We start from the raw sequence: 24,946 nt of genomic DNA, 5'->3' as shown, positions 1-24,946 counted from the left end.
AAATTTCAACAATATCATTTAAAGGGAGATGAGTTCTGTGGCCGGTTATTCACAACAGATGTCAAGTGAAAGTTGGAGGAGTAGCGTTCTCTTTCTTTTGAACACTATAATTTGCTGTGCCAATCTCTCATTGATGACATAAATTCACAGGTCTTATTTACTACGTGTCTTCAAGACTTGTAGCCGAAGTTGCTCTTCACATTTTATGAATCAATCCGTCATGTATGGAGCAGACACCACAGAGGAAGAAGTACAAGTGGACCTGTCCCCATGGACCCTTTCAACAGATTCAACAAAGGATCGTCTGGTTGGCTGCGTGCTGTGCTCCCGTGAACCCAAGCTTTCGAGCAAAACAACTATTTCGGACATGGGTGGCCCTAAAGCTGGTGATGATTGAGTGCATATTAAAGCAATCTCGATGATTTTCTTTGCATTTTCTGCTTCGGATTCTTTGGGGTCTAAGCTTTCATCCACCAATTCAAGGTTTGTGCCATCCTCATAAGCTACCATTCTCTAACAGATGAGCATAAAAGTTTCGAGTTCACAGGTGGAACTTGTCACTCATGCCTGATAACTGCATGCATGAGTCATGTAAACTTCTTTTAACAGCTGCTGTGATGCAGCGCACTTCATTATGAAAATATACTGTCTTAGTTAAGGTTCTAGCCTTTCGGGACTCGCCTTCTTGAAGAGGTATTCAGCACCAGGACCAGCTATCATCTCACTGCTCTTTCTGCTACTTGCGATTTCAAGCAGGGTTGTTTGTAGATACAGTGTGTTGGATTTTGATTTATAATTATATCCAATTTAATTTTTAATATTTTATAAAATACAACCTTAATATTTTTTTTTTAAACTCAAGCAGGTTGAATTGAGTTGGGATAATTTTTTTGTGAATATTGTAGATATTTGCGGGTGAATATATTAATTCTTTTATTCTTTGACGATATTAGAAAAAAAATAAGTTACAACAGTCAAAACTAGATAAAACCTCTCAAATGTATATATGTATATATTAAAAACAACATAAAAATATCACAATTTCCATATAAAACCAAAAAAAAATAAAAATTATTATCAAATAGTTAGAATGCAATATGATACAAAAAGACAAACGAGAATGAAAAGACTATAAAGTACTTTTAGGTTTGTGATTTGACTAAGAAAATAAAAATTTAATATAAATTCTTGAAATTTTCATTTGTTTTCTCATGGTTTATTGGTTATCAAGTAGAAAAAATTGGAATTGTAAAATGCATCATCACTTCATCATATTAAACTTAAAAAATAACAACTTTAATTTCTATGAAACTTAGGAATAGAGAGAATGGAAAAAGATAAAGGTAGTGTTTGGTATATTAAAAATATTGATTGGACTAAAACTATACAGAATTAGACTGGACAAATAATTGTCTTGTCTTATGTTTGGTGTGCTTTGAACTAAATCAAACAATTTATCTTATTTTGTGTTTGGTTGACATTAAATGGGACTTAGCCAATTTGAGGTCTAGACTGGTTAAGTTTTTTAGAAAAATAAAGGAATGACTGATTCGACCTGACTTGGTCAAAAAACCGGATCGACCTATGACTCGGTCGACCCGCGATAAAACACAGTAAAGGATCTATTGATTTTAAAAAAAAAAAAATTATTGGTCAAAACGAGGTTGATTTTTTTAACTCGAGTTGACTCTCACAGCCCGTGACTCAAGCTTTTTCCCAAGTCGACCCCGAGTTAAATTTTAAAACCATGATAATAATAATTTTTATTCATAAGTTAACTTAGGTCAACTTGGGTTGACCCTCCTAACCCGTGATTCAAACCTTGCTCTGGGTTGATCCTTAAATTAGGTTTTAAAACAATGATAATAACCATGTTTATTCTTATTTTGACTTAGATCAACCTAGGTTGACCCTCCAAACTCATGACTCGGGCTTTATCCTAGCTAGGTCAACTCTTAAGTTAGGTTTTAAAACTATAAAATAACTATTTTTATTCTTATGTTGCCTCGGGTTTACCCGTGTTGACCATCCCAACCCGTGATTTAGGCCTTGTTTCGGGTCAACCTCTTAGTTGGGTTTTAAAAATATAATAAAATTAGTTTTATCCTTACATCGACCCAGGTTAGTGGTCAACCCAACTTGTGACCTGAGCTTGACCTTGGATCGACCCTCGAGGGTATTAAAACTATGATAATAACCGTTTTTATCCCTATGTTTACCCTAGTTAATGGTCATCCCGACTTGTGACCTAAACCTGGTCCCGAATCGAATCTTGATTATAGTTTTAAAACTATGATAATGATTATTTTTATCCTTATATTGACCTGGGTCAATGGTCAACCCGACCTCTGACCTGAGCCTGGCCTTAGGTCGACCTCAAATCAGGTTTTAAAACTATGATAATAATAGTTTTTATCCTCATATTGACTCGGGTCAATGGTCAATCTAACTCATGACCGACCCTAGATCAACCCCCGAGTTGAGTTTTAAAATTATGATAATAATCACTTTTATCTTTATATTGACTCGAGTCAATGATCAACTTGACTCATGACTCGAGCTTATCTCAGGTTGACCTTTTTGTCGAGTTTTAAAACTATGATAATAACCATTTTTATTCTTACGTTGACCTAGGTCAACAATTAACCTGACATGTGATCCGGGCCTGGTCCTGAGTTGACCCCGACATCGGGTTTTAAAACTATGATAATAATCATTTTTATTATTACTTTGACTCATGTCAATCGCCAACCTTACCCATGATCGGCTCCAGGTCGACCCCCGAGTCGAGTTTCAAAACTATGATAATAAGTATTTTTAACCTTACGCTGACCCGACTCAATGGTCAAACCGACCTATAACCTGAGATTGGTCTTGCGTCGACTCCTTTATTAGGTTTTAAAATTATGATAATAATCATCTTTATCCTTAAATTGACTTGGGTCAATGGTCAAACCAACCCTTGACCTGGGTCTAGTCTCGAGTTGACTCTTCGAGACAGGTTTTAAAATTAGGATAATAATTATTTTTATCCTTATGTTAATCTTGGTCAATAATGCAAATATTATAGATAAATCGGTTTTTTTAAACACCCGTAATTTCAAGGAAAACTATTCCAAAGCTGTATGTGTCAACCTTTTCTGATAACTTTCCATGGACTGAATACTCAGGTGCTGTGTATCCCCATAATTCATGGGTATTAATTCAAATTTTGACGAGGACAGACATAAAGGCATTTAATAAGTCATTTGTGTTCTATTACAAAACGTTTTAATATGGAAACCAAATCTGTCATATGACTAAACGTGAAACACTTCAATTAGCATCGAAAATAGGTATGTTTCAAATCCACCATCATTTATGCCATGTACTTCCTTCTATACAAGGGGACATTGTACAGATCAAGTAGAAGAATTCTTAACTGTTATCAGACTTAAACCCCTTCTATGTAGTGATTAGGTCTGAATAATCACTACATTGTAACTTACAATGTCCCAGCAAATTTTGTGCTAAGGTGGCTCTGATTTTCTGGAAGAAGCCTTGCCAACCCAAAAACTTCTATTTTGGGTTGGAAATCATCATCCAGGATAATGTTGCTGGGTTTTATATCTCGATGAATGATGCATACATGGAATTGCTCATGCGGATAGGCAAGACCCAGAGCTGTTCCAAGGATTATATCAAATCGTTGTTCCCATCTGAGGCCTGAGGGATCCTCGTTTTTCACCTGTTGTCCAAAGGAAAATCCAACTGTAATTTGATTTTCATCTTTTCTTTCTGAAGCTATTTCTGAAGTGGTAACATTTCCCATTTCAATGTAAATGCAGTGCAGATCTTGGCAAGTTGTGCTTCAGCTTTCAACAGGATACAAGCGTTTGGTAAAATCAAGCTTCTGCTTTTTATCTTCAACTATCTTAAACAGTAATCACTTAATATAACTTTTTTTAAAAAGAAAAAAAACAGCCACAGCCACTAAACTTATAAGCACAGTAAGGCCACAGGAGTAGCATTTATGAGATTTTCGAGATAGGAGAACCATATCACATAAGAATTTATTGAGGCTGCTATTCGCTATGAATTCATAGACAAGAAGTAGTTCTGGTCCTTTACTACAACAGCCGAGTGGACGGATAAGATTGCGGTGATGAACATTGCTTATTTTTAAGTGTGACTTCACTTGCGAAATCTGCTTTTGCCCTGTTGGATTGGCCTAGAGCTAGTTTCTTTACTGCAACAATCTTCCCAATCTTCAAAATACCCTGTTATGTTAGATTGACACAGCAGTACAGGAAGCATCAACTAACAATAGAACAGTGAGGCAAAGAGTAGAATTGAAATTTCCCATAAAGGACAGTATCAGAATATGACCATTCTCTCATATCAGATCTGATTTTAACTCGTTATTACTGTAATCTGTGGCGCCTCGCAACTCAGTTGCGTCCAATATATTACCTGCTACATTATTAGGAGCCAGGGTTTCACTCTGCAATAGAATTACCTAAAAACTGAAAATTGTGGCCATGCTATTACCTTACCTCTAGGAGTTGCCTTCCGCTTCCTTGATAGTTTAAACCAAACAAGCAATCCAGCAATAAGCAAAACAAGAGCTACCCCTCCAGCCACACCGTCGCCTGCCAAAGGCATTTCTCTTATGCTTCAGTATCATATGTAGGCTTCAGTCGCCTGTCTGCGCGTTACGGGCTCAAATGCAGATGTTTCATAGATGATCTAAGGTTGACAGTATTTCAATTGCAAATGTCCATAGCTTTTTTTCTACACCATAGAAATCATGATTTAATTGGCTAAAGACACCTAGAAATGCATCAAGATGACAAATGTTGGTTGAGAGGGAGTCTCAGTAGTTTTCAAGAATGGCTTGAGGTTGATAGTCTGGTTATCAGCAAAGAAGGGTCTGTCCGAGAATCTCATAAAACATCCTGAATCAAATGCCCTGCCATCTGTATTCGGAGGACATCTCTGTATGTTGTCATAGGCCACTTCAATACAAGCTTGGTGTAATTCAAAGTTTGTAAATATATTCTACTGTGGAGTATTTTTAAAATATCTGGAAAGCAACATCCATTCCATCCTCCATAATGCACAGCATAGATTTGGCAGAAAGATATCAACGACCCGGTTCCTAAGAGCAAAACAAGAGATCAGGTATCCACCATGAACAGCATTCAAATTTCCTCGCCAATGGAAATGAGCTTGTAACGTAATAACAAACTCATGCCTTGACATTCTCAAGATTTAACGTACAGGCCTTCCAACCATGTTTATGATAGCTAGCAAAGTGCTCTTACCTTGTGGAATTGCTCAACTTACTAGTCACTCCACAACTTATCCCAATTAACACAAAATAGTATAGAGAGATGCAATGATCATGATCGAAGCTATTCGAAATGCTGCTTTTCCCCAGGCATTGCATTCCATTGGCTTTTGATGTCTAATGCCAGTTCTTTTGACATGTAAGAATGCTGCGTGGAAATCTTGTGGATGATCATGCATTTCAAACAACTTGAAAATAAGAGAGATTTAAGTTCCTGTAATCTTTCATGGGTTGCTTGATTCAAATCAGAGTATGTTCAAATTCCTGCTTTCCTTGAGATCTGCCACTCACCATTTGCTAACTACGTAGAGTGGACATCTTTCAATTAACATGTGTCATTAACTTAGTAGGGTTTTTTTAAAAAAAAAATTAGAACAGTAAATTTAAAGTTTTGGTAAAGAAAACCAGCTGAAGTGGCAAACTTTTGCTTGTTTTCTGAAATGTGATATTAATTAAATGTTGTTATTTTAAAAAATGATAAAATAGTTGCCATGTTTTAAAATATTGATATTTAAACATGTTATGTTTTTTAAGTATGGCGACTGCTAATCGGCTACCCGGTTGGATACAATCGTATAAACGATTGACTATTTCACATAAAAACTATAAATTTATAAATTTTCTTTTAAATATATTTTATGAGTAAAAATATACATTTTTATCCATCTTGTAGACTAAAAAACAGAGTCAAATTAAAATTTTATAAATTTATTGTTCACACAATAGTTTTTATAGGTAATTCTGAAAAGTTAGGTGTGGATCTATCATATTTAGATAAAAATATATTTCAAACATATCACGTGGATGCCTTAGCATATGTATTTATAAACTAATAGGACAAGTTTAGGCCTAAAAAATCTAGTTCCATCAAATCAAAATAATAACTGAAAAGAACTATAATTTTTTATTTGACTATTTGAATCATGTAATTTTATAAAAGTTTCTAAATGTTATTTTTCATAGAGTAAATATAAAATTGCTACTCCAACTGTTAAATATTAATAATTTTATAATTTTCTTTATTTTATATTTTACAAATCAATTGTTATATTAATTCTAAATTTAAATAAATATCATAGTTATAAATTACAAAATTTTATCACAGTTTCCGGCCATAATATTAAAAAATATATTATTTTACCGAAACCTTTTGCTCATTCGGCTATTGATTTGCAAGTGAGTAGACATCCTGCATTAATGTCTAATGGATATCTATGTCAATTATCATGTGGAGGAGACATCTTGCAATTAAAACATGTGCCTTTACTTCAAAGTTTATATTAAAATAATATTTTTTTATTTTTAAAAATTTATTTTTTTTCAATTACATTTTACTATATTAAAATAATAATTTTTTATTTTTTAAAAATTATTTTTAATATCAATCCTTCAAATAAACACCAAAAAAATATTAATTTAAAATAAAAAAATTAAACAAATTTTAAATTTATTTTTAAAACACAAAAATAAAGTATATAAATTATATAACCAAGTCAATCAACATCTCCATAAATTAATAATCTCAAATTCATAATATTTTGTTCTTAAATTTGAAGTTAAAATAATATTTAATTAAATAATATCTCCTAGTCCTAATACAGATTTAGCTGTAATTTACATATCTCTCTCTCTCTCTCTCTCTCTCTCTCTCTCTCTCTATATATATATATATATATATATATATATATGCCATTTATTTATTTTTTCAAATTGATTTTTTATAAATACATTAAAATAATACTTTTATTTATTTTTTTAAATTTTATTTTTAAAAACATAAAAAAATAATTAAAAAAAAACAGTAATAAATTTCAACAAGCCTTCAAGATCGTTATCAACCTCCGTTTCAAACAAAGCGCAACCTCCGTTTCAAACAAAGCGCAAGGACGGGGGAGGGGGGGTCAAATGATAAAATTACAAGAAAAATATTTTAATTAATTATATATTGATAATTTTAGTTAAGGAATAAATAATAATATAACACAATTAAAATAAAAGTGAAATAAACAATATAAATGTTCAAACACCTTAAAATACATAATTCAAATAAAAATTCACACATGATTTAAATAACTTAAAATTACGAGAAAAATAAAATAAAATTGAACAACTATGTTTTATTGATAGAATTTCAGAACATTTTCTAGAAGAAAGGTCTTGAAACACACTGCAAATAACTAATGAGATGATATAACATTCTAAGGTATATTACCAAATTTTTTAAAAAAATCAACAGAGACCAATATAGTGAACCCGTGACAACGAGAACAAAAATGTACAAAATAACATCAATTTAATCTCATACCACTCACCTTCTACCTTTTTTATGTTAGTAACAAGTCCTAGAAATAATGTCCAAATATCCCACCAAGCAAGACATGTATTTCAAGTTCTCTATGAGTTTTTGTCGTCTCTCTTTGTAGTTAACAAATGGTTAGTCTAAAACACAGTATTTCTCTCTATATAAGTATTTCTATAAGGCTTTCCCATACCTAAGATCCTCTAATGCTGGTGTTAGTCTGCTAAGATTGAAAATTTGAGATTTGGGCAATGAAGAAAGAGGAGACTGGGGAGTAGGAATTATATAGTGGAGTGTTAGGAGACTCGGATAGGAAGACAGTAAATTTTTAAACTTTTACGGGTTAAAACTTGAAATCAGTCAAACTCGTACCGATTTTAACCGAGTTTGACCGATTTCGAGTTTTAACCCGATTTGACACGTTATATACATGTTGACTCGTAAAATCGTAAGATTTTAAGAGTCAATTCGTGATTTTAACAACCTTGCTGCAAAGTCTTAAAATCTTCATTGAGTCCTAATACAGAGGTAGAAAAAATATTTACTCATTCAAGCCCTGAAGCCACCATTCGAGTGTGGTCAGCTATGAAATGGTTGAAAAGCTTTTCTTGAAGAGCAAAACACTCTACGAATAGTGTTCTTGACATAATGCATGTGTGTAAGAAGCTGCAATATACATCTGACCAGTAAAGGAAGTCATGGCTAGATGGCGCTAAGTTTAGGTGACCCAGAGTTTTAACAAATTCCTTGCTGTACTAATAAGCATTAGTACTAGACTATAGAGATGGTGTGAAGATAGACCAATCACATGCACGCAAATTATATCAGAAAATAGATGACCACCTCTTAATCACAGAAATCATAATGTTTCCACTAAGCAAAAGCTTAATCTCTTTATAAGACCATTCCAACTCCTCTAATCACTTGCTCAACTCCACAATTCGAAACTCATGAATCTAAAGGATTTCAGTGACTAAAGAAAATGAAGCTTTGATTTGAACTTGTGTCATTAATTATGATGCCTTTCAGGAATTAGACTTCTACAGCAGTACTAATTCATATTCTCCCCTAGATCTCCAGCACCACTGACCAAATTAATGCATTCAGTGGAAAAATGATGCGACCTAATGCAAGTCAGCTAAGAAAATGACACACAAGGGAATGAAACAAAAAACTTACCCACAAACATCTTCAAATCACAAAAAAATTTGAAGCAGTCTCTATCTCTCAGGATTACTCTGTTATATACTTTTCAGTAAGTCCCTAATGAGAAGAGACCAGCTCCCATCAGCAACACCTAAAACAATTTCACATCTTTATGCTTTCAGAGGGTGAAAGTATATGATAGTGGACATTAAAATCTAGATGCTCAGCCATTCACTACTTGAAGCTTCAGAAGAAGTAGCTGTAGCAGTACAGGGACCTTTTAGCGATCAAAAGCTACATTGCCACTTCACCACTCATCAATGGTAAATGAAGAAGCTTGGGGTCTCAAGTTTTCTTGTATTCTATCCGTAACTAATCCTATCAGCTCTATCTCCCTATTAACATGAAAGCAGCAAAACAATCAACTAGGACAAGCACATTAGCTATAAAAACTATGCACAAAATCAATGTCAACCAAACACTAACATTCATCAAATTTTCTTCCAGAAACCTAAAAACCAAGCCACATCCCATCAAATCATCAACCGAAACACAAGCAATTAACGCACCAGAGTCAACTGATATTACATAACAATAAAAGTCAGAGCCTTTCGGCAATAAAAACAACACACACCATAAAAGCATCATCATTTGTTCGTCACTAATAACAACAATTCCATAATAACATAAACATCGATAAAATGAAACCAGTTGATAATTACCGAATTCACTATCTTGATTACTATATACGCAAACCCAAATCAAGAAATTACCAATCTCCCTCATACCGAACCGCATTTAACTTGCTCCGCCTCAGGAATCTTGACATACCCAATTTTCTTCACATCCTCCTCCTCATCATCACTAAAATCTCCATCAAAATAATGACTATAGCGCGGCTGCGAAGGAGAAAAAAAAGACCAAACCAAGTACATCGTAGCTGCGGTAAGAGCACCACAACCGACACCAAAAAGCAAAGCAACCACCACGCTAAGAATATCCTTAGTACGATCACGCAACGAACTCAAATCATAACCACCAAATCCAGGCCAAACCGACCCCACCTGGGCGGTTTCTTGAAAACCCTTCTTGTCATGAATTTCATGGGATTTCTCGTAATTATTGTTAGGGATGAAAGGGATGAATCTGCGGTTAAAGAAGTTCGAGTGGAAGGTGGAAGTTGAGGTTTCTTCGATTTCAGTAACGATAAAGAAACCAGAAGATGGGTTGTTAGGGTTAGGGTTAAGGGGTTTGATGGACAAGGAATAAGAAGAGATGAAAAGGGTTTTGCAAGGTCTTGCTGAGCATGAGAAGGAGAGGGAGGAAAGGAGGATGAAGAGGGTGAAGATGAGCTTTGAGGGTGCCATCGAGGAGAAGGGGGCAGCCCAGAAGAGAGGATTGGCTGACTTTTTTACTCTTGCTGGGAAGGAAGGTGAAGGAAATGAGGAGAGATGTGGTATGCAAGGGAGGTTTTATTTATGTGAAGGAAGAAAAGAATAAATAAATGTCAAGAGGAAAAAAAGGTTTCGAAATTTATTATCCTATTATTTGTTTTTTATAATTGTATTAGATAATGAGTTTATGATTATTATTTCTTTAATTTTGTGGGTTGTTGTATTTAAAAGAAATTTTCTTTTAAAAAGATGTATATTTAAATAATATAAAATACTATATTTATAAGAAAATTTATATCTATAAATAACATATATCTTTTTAAATTTGAATATGTGATTGAATTTAAGTATTACAAGTTATTTGGATTGTAATATAAAAGGATAATTTTTTTAAAATATTCTAAATTTAGTACGAGTCATTTGTTCCTTTAACTAGATTCATGGCATATATTTATTCTTAATACATAAAAATTAATTCAAGAATGCTATTTTATTATAGAATAAGAGAAATGAAGAATATGATTTTTTAGGTATTATTTAGGTGAAGGTAACCAGTTTTTTTATTAGAAATTTTATTCGCAAGATGCTACCATACTTATATGAAATAAACAAATTTTCCAACTAACTTTTGAGGAATATATTACCTCCAACATCTTCACCAATAACAACTAGCGTAACACAAACTAATTTTTGAGAAAAATATTTTTTTTTCATAAAATAAATTTAAAGAGTAAATATATAAAGATATGAAGGCCAAATCTATTCTTAACCATGTTGGTCATATGTTATAAGAGATAAGTGCTAAACATATAAAACTCTTTTTTCATACATTTATATCTTCACATCAACACCCCTCCCACACTTGTTAACTTAAGAAGAGTCTCTATTCGAATATTAGATTTTCCTTGAGGAAATCTCATTGATCTATAGTCAAGATCAGTCACTCTACCAGCTTAGGATGTAACCATGAAAAACCTTATTCCTATCTAAAGTTTTTCATGATCTCATTAGTATTGTCGTCTGTGAAAAGTTGAGTAAAAAGCTAATTCATTTACATTTTACTTCTCATAAAATTTCTTTTTATGCTTAACAAAACTCCAAGAAATGGGATAATAATTGATATCCATATTATAGAAACTTCAATTCCTTTAGATCTCTAACAACTCTTCCATCAAGTGCAAATGCTATCTTTGTTTGCTCATAAAAGAGCTGCCGTTTTTTTTTCTTTGCTTCTGTTTTCAAGTTCCACTTCTTTTATTGGCCCTTTTGCTCTGGGTTACGAATATGTGATGAAGTCCTAGAAATCTATGAACAAAGTTTTCGAGTTGGATAATCGGTTAATCACTTAGTCATAGTAATTTTATTTATTCTCCCAAGTCAAGATGGTTGATAACTTATACTTAATGTTTGATAGGCCAATATAATTTATGGCTAATACGTACAATAGGTTTTCTTTGATCGAGATGGGGATTTTCTGATACTTAATTAAATAAGTATCTTTTTAGAAAGAGAAAATATAATAATATTCTAGAGAAAGATGCTCTAAAAATATATATGCAGTAGAGATTGAATATTGTGAATCTTTGTTCTTGACGTCTCGTGGTGTATTTATAGCTCATGATTTTTTTTTGTTGAGAAAAAGAGTTAGAGTGTAACTTTATCTTTGTGATATTTTGAATTGCATTGTGATCTGTATTCCATTCATTTTATCCAGCTAAAAGATAGAGAAATAACTAATCATGAAAGACTTTAATATATCTAATGGTCTTGGTGTAGTATAGACTTATTTAATTATGTCTATTTGTTGAGAAATAATTCATCTATGATTTTACATAAAAATCTATAGAATTGATGGTGTTAAACTTAATCATCTCTTGAGTTTGGCCACTGTCAAACCGAATATCTAGGGTTTAATGAACTGCCAAGCTCAATCGTGGTTGAGTCTGACTAGTGTCAAACCCAACACACCTTGAGACGTGTTTGTGTTTTGAAAAATTTATACTCTAAAGTTTTTCTTAATCCGGCACTCTTGGTAAAGACATACCAATGAAATCTTGGTTCATTAGTATGTGTTGTCTAAGCAGGCTTGTTTCTCAAATTGGGGCAAGTCTTGATGTGGCTAAAGTGTAGGTTGATGTGGTTAAAGTGCCGGTTGATGTTTTCTATGAACAATTCCAGCTCAAAGAAATCAATAGTTGCAAGTAGCAGCAATAGGAGGATTCCCTTGAGGAGAACAATATGCGATCGTGTACATGCACACAATTTGGTTTGCGAATAAACATAGCTTCTCTTTGAGTCTGTAATTGTGAGATCCAAGAAGTCCATTGTCATATGGGAAAGTTGCATATTGATGAAGAGTGATGGTTTTTAAAAGAGAAAAAATCATTTATTGCTGACTAAGTCCTGCAAATATATGCTGCAAGTTGGATGCTAGTAATTAGAGGAATTTAGGATCATCATATATCAAGCGTGGCAGGAGGGCAGGAGGGCAGGAGGGCAGGAGGGCAGGAGGCCTTGTGTGTCGCATCCCGTTGGTTTGCTTCCATTTTAATCTTGATCAATTTCTCATTTAATTTCTATATATAGATACCTTTTGACTTGCCTTACCTGGCAGGCGAAGTCCATCATCCAGACGCAACAAGTGAAGCTCTTGAGAGACAATTAATGTGGTGGTATTCCTTTGAAGCTTTGCCATGTAGATCATGGGCGTGTCAGTTTCTTTTCTTCAAGACCGTGGAGCTCCCTGTTCTATCCTGAATTGCAGAATGAATGCACTCTTCAGCAGCTGATAACGGGATGCCAAGCATAACTGAGATCTGTACAGGGATAATGCATCCTGTGGCTTAGAGATCTTCGACTTTTATGCAAATCATTCTCCGAGAAAAGTTACACGGTATGAGGACTAAAATGAAATCCAATCGTTGCTTCTGCTTGTTATGGTTGAGAAAAAAAAACTACCCTGTCTCTCGGACCATCCATGCATGGCCCAGGCTACCTTGCCAGCCAGAGACAAATCTAGGGTTGGCATTAATTCCCACCCTAAAGTTTAAAACTTTTAAAAATTACCCTTGAACTTAAAAAAAATTAAAAATGTAAGCCTATGAAATGCCCCCTCAAAGCCAATAATTTATGAAGTTTGGATTCTTCCCTGTTGACAGTACGTAGGACTTCCCTTTTCTTATGGCTTGGAATTGCTGAAGTACACTCTATGTGTTTCTCTCCTTTTGGCTTGAGCATTTGTCATTAGTTCAACTTCTAAAATATGAAAATGATGCTACAATATATATATGAACATAAAAATTTGGGTGATCGTTTGGAAGTTGGAACTGCTATTTTTCTTTAATAATTCCATAATTGGATAGTTTGTTGTTCTCTGTCACCTTTAGGCCCTAGCTTTTGAAAAGAAAACATGAAAATCAAAGTGTGTGTGATAAAATGTGGTAAACCCTATATCTAGAAGGTTTAGTTTACTTTATAAAAAAAAAAATTATTCTTCACGTTATTATATATTGTAATCTTATAAAAGAATTTATAATATAGGAATATCTTGTTTCCATTTATTATGTTTGGGTTTCCGAAAAAAAGTTCACTACTAGAAAATTACCAAATATAAACGGAAATACCGACAGAAAAAATATCTTCACTAAATTACGGTAACATTTATTAATGAAACATGACATCGTTGTTGCCAAAAAAACTAAACAGGTATTCCCTCATTAATTTCATCGATAAATCTGACATATCAATATTGCCGATGAAATTACCGATGAAAAAATATTTTCGCTACTTTTTGTCTGAGAATCTATCTATAATATTTAAGTTATAGTCTATCACACAAGCCCCTCTCTCTCCTTCCTCATTTCTTCTTCTTTTTCATTTTTCTTTCTACATAAAACAACACTCACCCCCCTTATTTTGTCACAAATCAAGTTCTCATTATCATAAATTAAGTCATCTTAACACTCAGTCTATCAGTATCGTAAATTCTTTGATAAGATGTATGGTTTAATATCTTCCTTTCTCACTATTGTGTTCAGATATTGTGTTCGTCTAAATTGTAGCTAGGTTAATCAACTTTATTTTCACTTTGTTTCCAAATCTAAGAGATGTTGGTGATCACACCCAATTCATCATCCCCATCACAAACTTTGATGACTTCTATTATGACTAATGTTTATTTCATTTATTGTTAGTAAGTCTTTTAGGCCTAGAAGTTTTGAATTGTCATAAAGTGCTAATTTGTTCAACCTTGCCCCTTAAGTCTTCTTTTTTTAAGGATAATTATATGAAAAGTGGGGTACCTGTATACCTTATAGAGAGGTTCCTCGTAATTTTCTAGTGCCAATTATTTGGCATTTCTATGATCTATATGCCTATTTCCTGTAAATGTATAAGTGATTAATTCTAACATTTACCATGGTCAATCAAGCCTAGTCTACCATATTTATCCTTTACTAAGAAGTCCTTCTGGTTTATAATTTGTTTCTACTATTATCACTTTAAAGGAGTCCTTAAGAATTTAATTTTTCAAGAAGTGAACTTGACCAGTTTCCAATACTATCTAAATTTCATTTCTAAAAATAACATAATTATTGGTATCATATTGATCATTGTTTGCTATGTTTTTTCCTTAAAGGGTCACTTTATTGAAAAAGGTATTGCATATTAGTCATGGATTTATATTGTTGTCAATCACGAATTGATTTTACTCCTAAAGTTATAAGGGCTTTTTAAACTCAATGGCTTGTTATTTAATAACTAGACATTACATGTATAGTTTGCGAAACTAATTCATTAGACCAACTCAACACCTAATGATCTTAATAACTTTAGTTTTAGATTTTCATGGTAATGATGATGACAATAATATGTATTGTATCATGTACCATACAAGGCATCACAGAGTACATCTCCACTTTGGTGTTCCTCTAAGTGTACATGTACCTATATTATTGTCATTTCTTCTTATTAAATATATGTTTTAAGACCCCTCTAAATGTCACTGTATTATTGATCTTATAATTTTTAACCTTTCATTTCTGCAAAGTCTAAATGAGGTTGTATATTGTTTATACAAGCAAATATACACCATAATATAATTGGTTTGAACAAGAATTCCTTAATGTTAATCAAGTTAAAGCTTCATGTTTGATTGGTCTTCTTCACTCCTTGTGCTACAACAACAATAATTACTATTGCATAAAAGGCGAAAGCATGAAAGTGATGTTAGCTACCTATGATAATGAAATTTGTGTTATAGGATCAACTTCTAATCAGTTTGAAGTTGATTATTGTGGAAAGTTAGAAGAAGTGATTGAATTGCAATATCATAACGAGCAGAATAAAATCTTTTTATTCAAATGATACTGGTATGATATAATCGATAGAGCAATAAGACTAAATCTGCACCATGGTTTGGTCAAAATTAATACAAAATACTTTGTAATATCAATGATGTCTTTAATTTTATCAAGCAATGCCAATAAATTTATTACACATACACTTCTTCATTTAGAAATAATCATTCTAGAGTTGATTGGTTATCCATTATGAAAACCAAACTCAGGGGTCATGTCCAAGTTGTTCAGAATGGTAACGATGAAGTAACTGTAGAAGACAATGTCTTTCAACTTGATGAGTTAGTTGATCTATATCGAGTTGCTCCATCGACCGACTTAGAAGAAAATTTAAATTTTCATGTCACTGAGAATATTTTTGTTGATGTTGATGTTGATGTTGAGAAGTTAAATGATATTAAAAACCAGTTGATATACAAAATTCAGTAAAGATGATGAGATCGACAAGCTTCAATTTAATGAAGAAGATTATGATGGACATGACGATTATAATATTGAAGAGGAAGAAAAAGAAGACAAATCTAATTAAAAAGGTTTTGAACTGATTTTATATGTAAAGCATCAATGTGTAATGAAATTGATATTAATATAATATTTTCATTTGTTGTTGCTTTATAAAGAACTATTGTTAACACAATTGGAATGTTTATTATTATGTTTATAAAATAGTCTTTTTCTAAGCAGATAATTTACATTTAAGTATTTTAATAACTATTTTAAAAAAAAAAAATAGTCTTGTATAAAATCTTCAAACTTTAACATTTGACTTAAAGGAACTAAATTACTGAAATATAACTTGGATGCCAGTTTAGATGCTTTGAGAAGTACTTTGAACTTGTTTATTCACAAAACCTGTTTGCTAGTAGAATTTATGTGTCATCTTAGAAAAATCATATCTCTCTCGTATGAGCTCTTTTTCTACTGAAATTTGGTAGTATGATAGGTCTTCGAGTCAGAAATCCAACACAATTGAGTTTACATCTAATGGACTTTTGTAGCTCAAGATATTCAAGTCGGAATGGTCGAAGGTCAACACTGATAGAATACAATATTTGTCTTTGAAGGTTGTGATTTCCATGCTCTTTCTCCTTTTATTTTTCTTTCCATATATGTATAGAAAAGTATAGATATTAGCTTTCTAATGCCACTAGAATCACTTCATTTTGACCTCTAGAGCTCAAATTTTACACAAAACATCGATTAGAGATCAAATCTGTCAATTATCTCCAATCTACTTTATTTTTAATCTTTCATCTAAAAATGCCTTTAAAATAAAAAATAAAAAATATTAAAGCATTTTATATATAAAACATATGGTAAATATAAATAAAACAATTGAATAATATTTTGTCGATGATCTTTAATTTCTTGGTAGTGGTTTGAATAAATTGATGTAAGGTTTTCACACCACCTTGACACCAAATTGGGAGATGCTTCACAAGTTTAGCCATGTGCAGTTTATGGGACATTGTTTCTTATATTTATATTTGAAGCACAAACGTTGTAGGCTTTATGGGACATGGTCGAGTGGAATGAAAATGAAACTGCAGAGATGCAAAATCTGAACGTAATTAGAAAAAACAAAGTTAAAATATAAATTAATTAACAATTAAAAAAAACATTTATGATAAATTGGAATCTTCAAACAACTTGGGCATGCACCCGGTTTATGTTTTACCACTTATCATAAATGTTTTAAAAATATATAGAGAAAAATGTTTGAAGATTATCCTGTTGTTAATGATCTAGGTGCTATAGATTACTATTCTTGGACAGCATCCTTTATTTTATAGATTTGTGCGTGTTTTTATATAGTTAAATACAAAATTATCCTAATTCCTACATGACAAATAAGGTTTGGTCTGGTTTGCTACATGACAAATATCCATAACTAGATTTTGTTTCAACCTCTGACAAAGACAGGACAATTTAAAAGCTAGATTTTGGGGTCTGGCTCAAATGACAAATGAGTTTATTTTGTGTATGAACGATCTCATGTTCAAGTCTAAAACGAGTTTAGGGAATAGGAAATTTATCATGACATTTCCGTTTCTTTGAAAAATTAGAAGAAGAAAAAAATTCACAGCATAGTTATGATATGAAGAACTTGGGATTTAGAGTCTAACTCGGGATGAGTTTTTAATTACACTAGACAAGATATTATTAACCTAGTTAAACTAGTTTAATTTTGTAACATATTTAGTGACCCCGGTCAAATACCTAATGGGGTCAATATTTTATTGAAAAAAAAAACAAAACATTGTAATTTTAATAAAAATGGTTAGCCGGGATTAATCATATAGGTTATAAGTTGATCTAATAACCAAAAATAAGGCTTTTTTAAATTTATTTTTTAAAAAATATATATCAAAATAATATTTTTTTAAAAAAAATATATATTATTTTTTACATCAACACATTAAAAGGAAAAAAAAACCTAAAATATCAATTTAATATATTTTAAACAAAAAAAAGTTTAAAAACATTTTGAAAAACAATTTAAAACATAATGTCGATCCTCATGTTAGCCTCCTTCATTAATATTTATGTCAGAGCTATTTTTGTTGAAAAAAAATAATAAAGCACAATTTATATATATTATGATTAGAAAACATGATTTTTATAACTTGTCGTTATTTAGAATAACAACATTTAATATAAAAAAACATTAAATAAGACAAACTAAAACTCTGATTATAACATCATCAGTACCATTGAGAAGATATTAACAAAATGAATTCAATAACATCAAGCAAACTCATTAAGAGTAACTCGAGTTGATTATATTTGTCTCTAAAAATAAGTGAATCACCCTTTATTTTTGGACAATAAGTATAGCTCACTTGGGTCCATGTTGGTGATCAATTTTCATTATCTTTTTTTTTTCTATCGTGTATCTCTTGTCCCTTTAATATTTTTTAAATGATATATTATGAATAATAACAAGTCATAAAAATTATTTTTTAAAACAAGAAGTATATAAATTATATTATTTTATTAATTTTTTTCAACTATATTACTTCACCAATATTTTTAATTAATTGTACTAACTTTAAATAATATATATTCTCATGTCGGCCTCCTGCATATGATTAGGACAGGTTTGCTGGAACATTCAATCAAACGCTACAGGAATACGTAGTAAATAACAACTCAGTTCCTAACTTTAAGATTTTGCTAATTATTTCAAATCTGCCGTTATTTCACTTTCATCCTTGGATTGATTTCCGTTGTCAAATAAAATCCTGGAATAAGTTAAAAACCATGAAATAAGTTGAATTTTTTAGCAGAACTTCTTTAAATGACTTCTGAATCATAAACTTGTATCATAGAATTTGTTAGAACAAAGAAAGGTTGGGGAGAAACTAGAAAGAGTCTGAAAGGTTGAGGACTGATATGCTAATTAATATATACATTGGTGACTGAAGTGTAGTCTTACCAAAGCTAGAAAGGGAATTTTTAAACCTGACTCATTAATTACTCTTCATTAATATAGGAACACGTAAAGCTACGGAAGCAAAGCAAACGCAAGTTAGCGTCTCTCTCCAGCCATCTCTCTTTTTTCTTTCTTTCTCTGTAATCTCAAGGCAAAGGAGGAAACGAAGAGAAAACGCAGAGGAAGAAATGGGACTTCTTTCGAACAAGATCGAGAGAGAGGTGTTAAAGCCAGGGGATCATATCTACTCATGGAGAAACGCTTACTTATATGCCCATCACGGTCTGTCTCTCTATTTATCTTTGTTTTTTGCTTTTTCGTGTTGTGTAATTGGTGTTTTGGATGCCCATTGGGATCAATTTTGTAAGGAAAATGATGTCTTGGCTTGTTTTTTGGTTTCCCCTTTTGTTTTCGGTATTTTAGATCAGTGTGGATACCCTTTTGGATTCATATTTGTGAAGCAATTGATGTTTTGGTGTGCTTTTAGGATCCCCATTTGATTTCTCATTGGTTTTTGACATTTTGAGAGCAGGGTTAATAGTCTGTGAATGCAAAGGTGGGTGCTTTTTGATCGAGTGATGGGCATAAAATGGGTGGATTTAGGCCTTTACGTGCAATTGAGTTGGTGGGTAGTGATTATAACTTTGAATTAACCAGACATTAATTTTTTACTGTTTTTGTGACGCTTTTTGTGTACGAGTTACATACTGCTGGTTGTTACAGGAAACGATTATAATGTCTGTTAATTAATCATAGTTTATAATGTCTGTTAATTGATCATAGTTAGATGCTTCTATTTGGAGTGTTATTGGAAGTGATACAGAAATTTGTGGGAGTAGTTAAGATGTGGCATAGAAACTTTGAATTTAAAACTTGGGATGCAGTTATAGGCTTAGAAATGTGGAATGAAATGGGAAAAGTAGGGCTTTTGTTAAGTTATTTCTGCTTGGAACAATTGACAATTGGGCCTTCAGTCGCAGAAATATTGTTCTTTTCTTCATAGAATTTTCTTGTTCACCTTCTATGTTTATTTTTCATCAGCCATCAACAAGTTGTTCTCTCAATGTTTGGTTCCTCAGTCACTGAATTAGTGCGAAAACCTTTGTGCATATAGTTAGATTGTCTTCTATATTGTGAACAATTTGCTTGCTCAAACCAACCATTATCTGGTTTGTGAGGTTGGTTCAGTTGTTTTTGGCATGATAATTAATGAGAAACTTTACAAGTTTGAAGAGGCTTCACCTCTTTCGTTAGGGTTCAACCCTACTGACCTGATTTGCATGTATCTCGTGAAATTTGTTTTTACAAGAGTAACTTGTTTTCTATCCATTCCTTTGCTCTTATTCAATGTTCCTTTGGGACTGGATGCATCTTTGACATTTTCAACTACATTATATGACTCTTGAATTTGATAGAATTTACTGTTTTTTTGTTGTTTGTTGTTTGTGCCTTTTTCATGCCATTGAATGCTAGCAAATGTATGTTTTTTTTCCCACTGGAATTTGGATGTTAATGATATTACCAAAGAATACCCACACCATATAGAATATAATCGTTATAATTTACAAGACTTGTGAGAGATAAATCAAAACTGGAATTTGGGTAGTTCCCATTTATTTTCTGCTTTGTCATACTCTTTTCTCAACTTTTAAATTTTGGCTCAATGACTGTTTGTTTACATTGAGAGCGGGAGGGGGGGAGGGCTTCTCCCATTCACTTCTGTAGGAGATCACGTGGAAGTCAAAGTTTAATTCATGCATTGTTTCCTTTCCAGTTTTGGAGTTGCTATATTAATGACTCTACTCATTTCTTGCATTTTAGATTTTCTTTCCAATGATCAAAATTGTCTTTATTAAGTATCTGAATTCTGTGCTATCTGATTCTGGTTTATACACTCAAGATGCAGCATATGCTCATGTGCATCTAGCTATTATTGTGCAATTCTGAGTTATGGATATGACATTAGCATTTTGAACTTGCTTTTCTAATCAGTTCCTTATATGAAACTAGGCATATATGTTGGTGATGAAAAGGTTATCCATTTCACTCGGGGAGCGGGCCAAGAAATTGGCACAGGAACTGTGTTAGACCGATTTGTTTTCAGCTCATCTCCTTCTCATCCTTCAGATAATCCATGCCCAAAATGTGGTGATCAATCAAGGCTTGATGGTGTCATCTCGTCCTGCATTGACTGTTTCCTCTCAGGTGGCGATCTCTATCTCTTTGAGTATGATGTCTCATCAGCTCTCTTCCTTGCTAAACCTCGAGGTGGTACCTGCACCCTTGCCAAATCTGACCCACCAGAAGACATCCTTCACCGTGCTTCCTTCCTCTTGCAGAATGGTTTTGGTGGATACCACATTTTCAAGAACAACTGTGAGGATTTCGCAATCTACTGTAAGACTGGTTTGCTCGTTATTACTAATATTAGTGTTGGCCGAAGTGGGCAGGCCGCTTCCTTCTTAGCTGCTACTAGTGCTGTTGTTTCTTCACCACTTCGATTTTTGACAACCAGCTTTAGCGGCCTGGCAATTGTGGGATATGGGATGTATTGTGCCAGCCGGCTAGTTTCTGATATCGGAGTACGTCGTGATGTGTCCAAAATCCCTGTTGAGCAGCTTATTGCCGGTTCTCGCCGAAATGAGTCAGAAGTTGTGGCTGACCTGGCCAAGGAAAATTAACCTTATTTACCAACAACAATTGTGAGCGTGTGGATTTAAAAGAAATGTTGTATTGTGGGTAGTTGCAACTCCAGCTGCTAAACTCCCATTTTCAGTGATCTCCCATCGGCCTATTCATTGATGCCCTAGGGAAATATTGTGTATTTCGAAAATGTTTGTTATTGGAGTGAAATTGTTGATTCACGGACAAATATTTTTGTTTGTTACTATTGGGAGCTTAATTTGGTGTCTGCTCCTGCTAAGCTATCCTCTGCAAGCTATTTAAATGCTTCATGCATGAAAATATATACAAATTTACAAAAGAAAGATATTTCTTGCAAACTCTATCTTGTATGGATAGTCAATGTTTGAGGGCTGACTATTGGACAGGACAGGCTACCCCATGTCTGCTTGTCATGGTCTAGTTAAATGACTTATCCTTGCAATTGGGTTTAAAAGATGTAGTTGCATCTCAAATAGAAGTGATTAAATGGGAAGGGGCATTCTTCATTTTTAATTGAAAACACATCTCCTAGTGCTCGTTGAAACGCAGTTGCATCTCAAATAGAAGTGATTAACCTGTGTTTTCAAATTAAAATGTTTTTAGTTTTGGAATGATGGTGCAATCACAATCGTGCTCGTGTTTTCAAAAGGAGACTCGGTGAACAACAAAGGTCCAGCATGCATAATGGGTAAGAAGTAATATCCTTGTACTCATCGTCAGGGACGAAATGAAGTGATTCCTCCTTCATTTGTAAAATCATGGAGAAACCCTAGTTTGAAGACATGCCATAAAGACGTAATGTTCAACTCAGAGCAGCTGAAGGCCTGATTTGGCAAATTTTAATAGTTGCAGAGAGAGGTTCCTATGTTCAGGACATATATTTTGACAGTGTAAACTCCACAAAAACTGGAAAAACCAGTTTTCTTTGTGCGGAGAAAACTATTTTAAAAAACAGCATGGAAAAGGAAAATAACCCTAAATTACTACTGTTAAAACCTTCTGCTATATTGTGAAAAATTGCTTGGTCGGACCAACTGTTGTCTGGTTTTTGAGGTTTAGCTAGGGTTTAGTTGTTCTAGGCACGGCATCATGGAGAAACTTTTAAGAGTTTGAAGGATGAAGCTTGGCTCCTTGCTCTAGGAATTCTAATGGCCTGGTTAACATCTATATCTCTTAAAACTTGTTTTTACAAGAATAACTTGTTTATCATCCATGCCCTTGCACTCTTAGGGCAGGAAAAATATGCCATTCTCAACTACTCTGTTCCTTAAGTTTGATAACATTTCCGGCTATTTCCATGTCGCTGAATGCTAGCAAATGTATGTTTTCTGTCCCTATATTACCAAAAGAAGATCTTCACCATATAAAATTGAAAAAAACCAAAACAATGGCATAGCATCAAATGAATTTAGGTGCTTGGATCTGATTCCTAAAGTTATCAAACCCGGTACAAGTTCTGTATTATGAATTCGGTTGATTGATTGAGTTAATTAAAACAATGTTGTTTTGAAAAAAAATTCTAAAATTAAACTAGGTTTAACTTAGCTTCGAGTTAATTTTTTTATAAAATAAAAACCTTAAATCGAACTATGTTTTCTTCTTACTATGGATCTGCGATATTCTTGGCTAATGACTTTATTCTGTAGGTTACTTTTGCAACTCAGAATCAATTTTAACTAACCCGGTACAGGTTCTTCTTTTTGCATTTTTAAATACTTAGATTTCATTCTCCATGTTTCAATTATTCCTCAATAAATTAATCTTCATCCCATGTCTGTTATGATTTGGATTTGAAGCAAGATCTTTGAAAATATTTTGGAAACTGAACTTCTATGCATATTCATAAATATAAAGTAGTGTTCGGTTATTGTTTCGAAATGAAAAAAATAAAAAATATATATATTTATATGTTTTTAATATTTTAAAAATACAAAATTACTTTCAAAAATTAACATAGAAATAGATTTATTCTATATTTTTATAAATATCTTTTCAACTAAACATATCTATATATATTTACTTTATATGTCAATTCTACCGTGAAAATTTAGATGCAAAAGGCACGAGAAGTTGAAAGAGAAAATCAAATTCCCTAAATTTTTGTAATCAGATTATCTTGTAAAATAAAATATTTAAAATTAAAAAAAAAACCATTATATCTTGCAGTAAGAGGATAGAAACCAGCCGACCTGGACATACATTACGATCATTTGCTATTGCCTTTTAGCAAAGAATATAATAATAATAATAATAATATGGGCTATGACTTGAAAATGAAGGTTTAATACAAAGTTTTGAAGGATCGACACCCTTCCAAAAGGTGAGCCAGCAGCGGCCATAAATAGATCGCCGCTTGCCATGGTGACCCACTGTGGTGACTCATTCTTTGAACCTAACTGGTTCGCTTCCTGGTCATAAATAGATCGCCGCTTGCCATGGTGACCCACTGTGGTGACTCATTCTTTGAACCTAACTGGTTCGCTTCCTGGTCATGCTCATGCCAGTCTTGTTAATGGGATCATGAAAAGGTGCCTAACTAAATACCAGAGTTTAATATTAGATTCTTCACATGGGCGACGAGAAATTAGTCAATTTGGGTTCATCTTAAAAGGAAAACCCCTTAAAAAACAAATGATAAAGGTTGCATTTAAATAGAATATGCCGGTTAGTAATCTTATTGATGAGTTTGAAATTTTATTTGCGAGTTAACCTGAATCAATCTATATCTAAAACAATATTATCTTAAAAAAAAATTGAAAACATTAAAACAACATTGTTAAAAAAAATAAAGTTAATCTAGGTTTTAACTTAATTGCGGGTTGATCCACAAAGTTAACCAAGTCTGATCAAGTCAACTCCTACATTATTAAATTTAAAACTACTAAGTGGTGTTTAATATTTGTTGTTTACTTGACCTACGTTAGAGATTATGAATCCGAGTTCTTTGTTATTAAAAAAATAAAAGTTTTTTCTTTAACATGTAAGCTAACTATTTTTCCTGCACTCCACTACGAGTTGGAGCATATTATGTTACATAAAATCAAAAAATAATGCGTAGGCGTTACCGTGCTTGTTACAACATTTCAAAAAATTGAGATTGCAAAACAAAAAACAAATGTGTATGTTTACTAAAATAAATTAAGAAAGATATGCGTTAAAAAATAGTTTTTTTTAATGATTTCTTTATCTAATTAATACCTAAGCTGACCCGATTTAATGGTAAACATTATTTTTTATTTTTAATATTGAGGCAAGGATCAATTGGACTGACCCTGGGGCATCGAGGTTAAACACTGAATTTGTGACTCGAGGCATGGA

General features: G+C 32.7%; 2 protein-coding genes and 1 pseudogene across 2 annotated transcripts; 1 reads left to right on the top strand and 2 right to left on the bottom strand.

Moving 5' to 3' along the window:
* Positions 1 to 210: 210 nt before the first annotated feature.
* LOC133700115 (cysteine-rich receptor-like protein kinase 2) lies at positions 211 to 4,644 on the bottom strand (annotated as a pseudogene).
* Positions 4,645 to 9,337: 4,693 nt separating this feature from the next.
* Positions 9,338 to 10,252, bottom strand: LOC133699916 (uncharacterized). Its single transcript, XM_062123435.1, has one exon. The coding sequence runs from the start codon at positions 10,142 to 10,144 to the stop codon at positions 9,560 to 9,562; it is 585 nt and encodes a 194-aa protein (XP_061979419.1). The 5' UTR covers positions 10,145 to 10,252; the 3' UTR covers positions 9,338 to 9,559.
* Positions 10,253 to 19,008: 8,756 nt separating this feature from the next.
* On the top strand, positions 19,009 to 21,836 carry LOC133698445 (protein LEAD-SENSITIVE 1-like). Its single transcript, XM_062121365.1, has 2 exons — positions 19,009 to 19,246; positions 20,975 to 21,836. Exons 1-2 carry the CDS (start codon positions 19,153 to 19,155, stop codon positions 21,643 to 21,645), a joined length of 765 nt encoding a protein of 254 aa, XP_061977349.1. The 5' UTR covers positions 19,009 to 19,152; the 3' UTR covers positions 21,646 to 21,836.
* Positions 21,837 to 24,946: the final 3,110 nt, after the last annotated feature.

The sequence above is a fragment of the Populus nigra genome, chromosome 7 (genome assembly GCF_951802175.1).
Source record: "Populus nigra chromosome 7, ddPopNigr1.1, whole genome shotgun sequence".
Lineage (NCBI taxonomy): Eukaryota > Viridiplantae > Streptophyta > Magnoliopsida > Malpighiales > Salicaceae > Populus > Populus nigra.
Note: the sequence above shows the minus strand (reverse complement) of the source record. Positions and strands in the feature narration are given on the sequence as shown.

Bases quoted from the DNA above. Each gene is read 5' to 3' on its own strand.
- LOC133699916 (XM_062123435.1), bottom strand. From the start codon at position 10,144: ATGGCACCCTCAAAGCTCATCTTCACCCTCTTCATCCTCCTTTCCTCC.
- LOC133698445 (XM_062121365.1), top strand. From the start codon at position 19,153: ATGGGACTTCTTTCGAACAAGATCGAGAGAGAGGTGTTAAAGCCAGGG. The intron at 19,247-20,974 runs GTCTGTCTCTCT...ATATGAAACTAG, and splicing joins TTACTTATATGCCCATCACG to GCATATATGTTGGTGATGAA.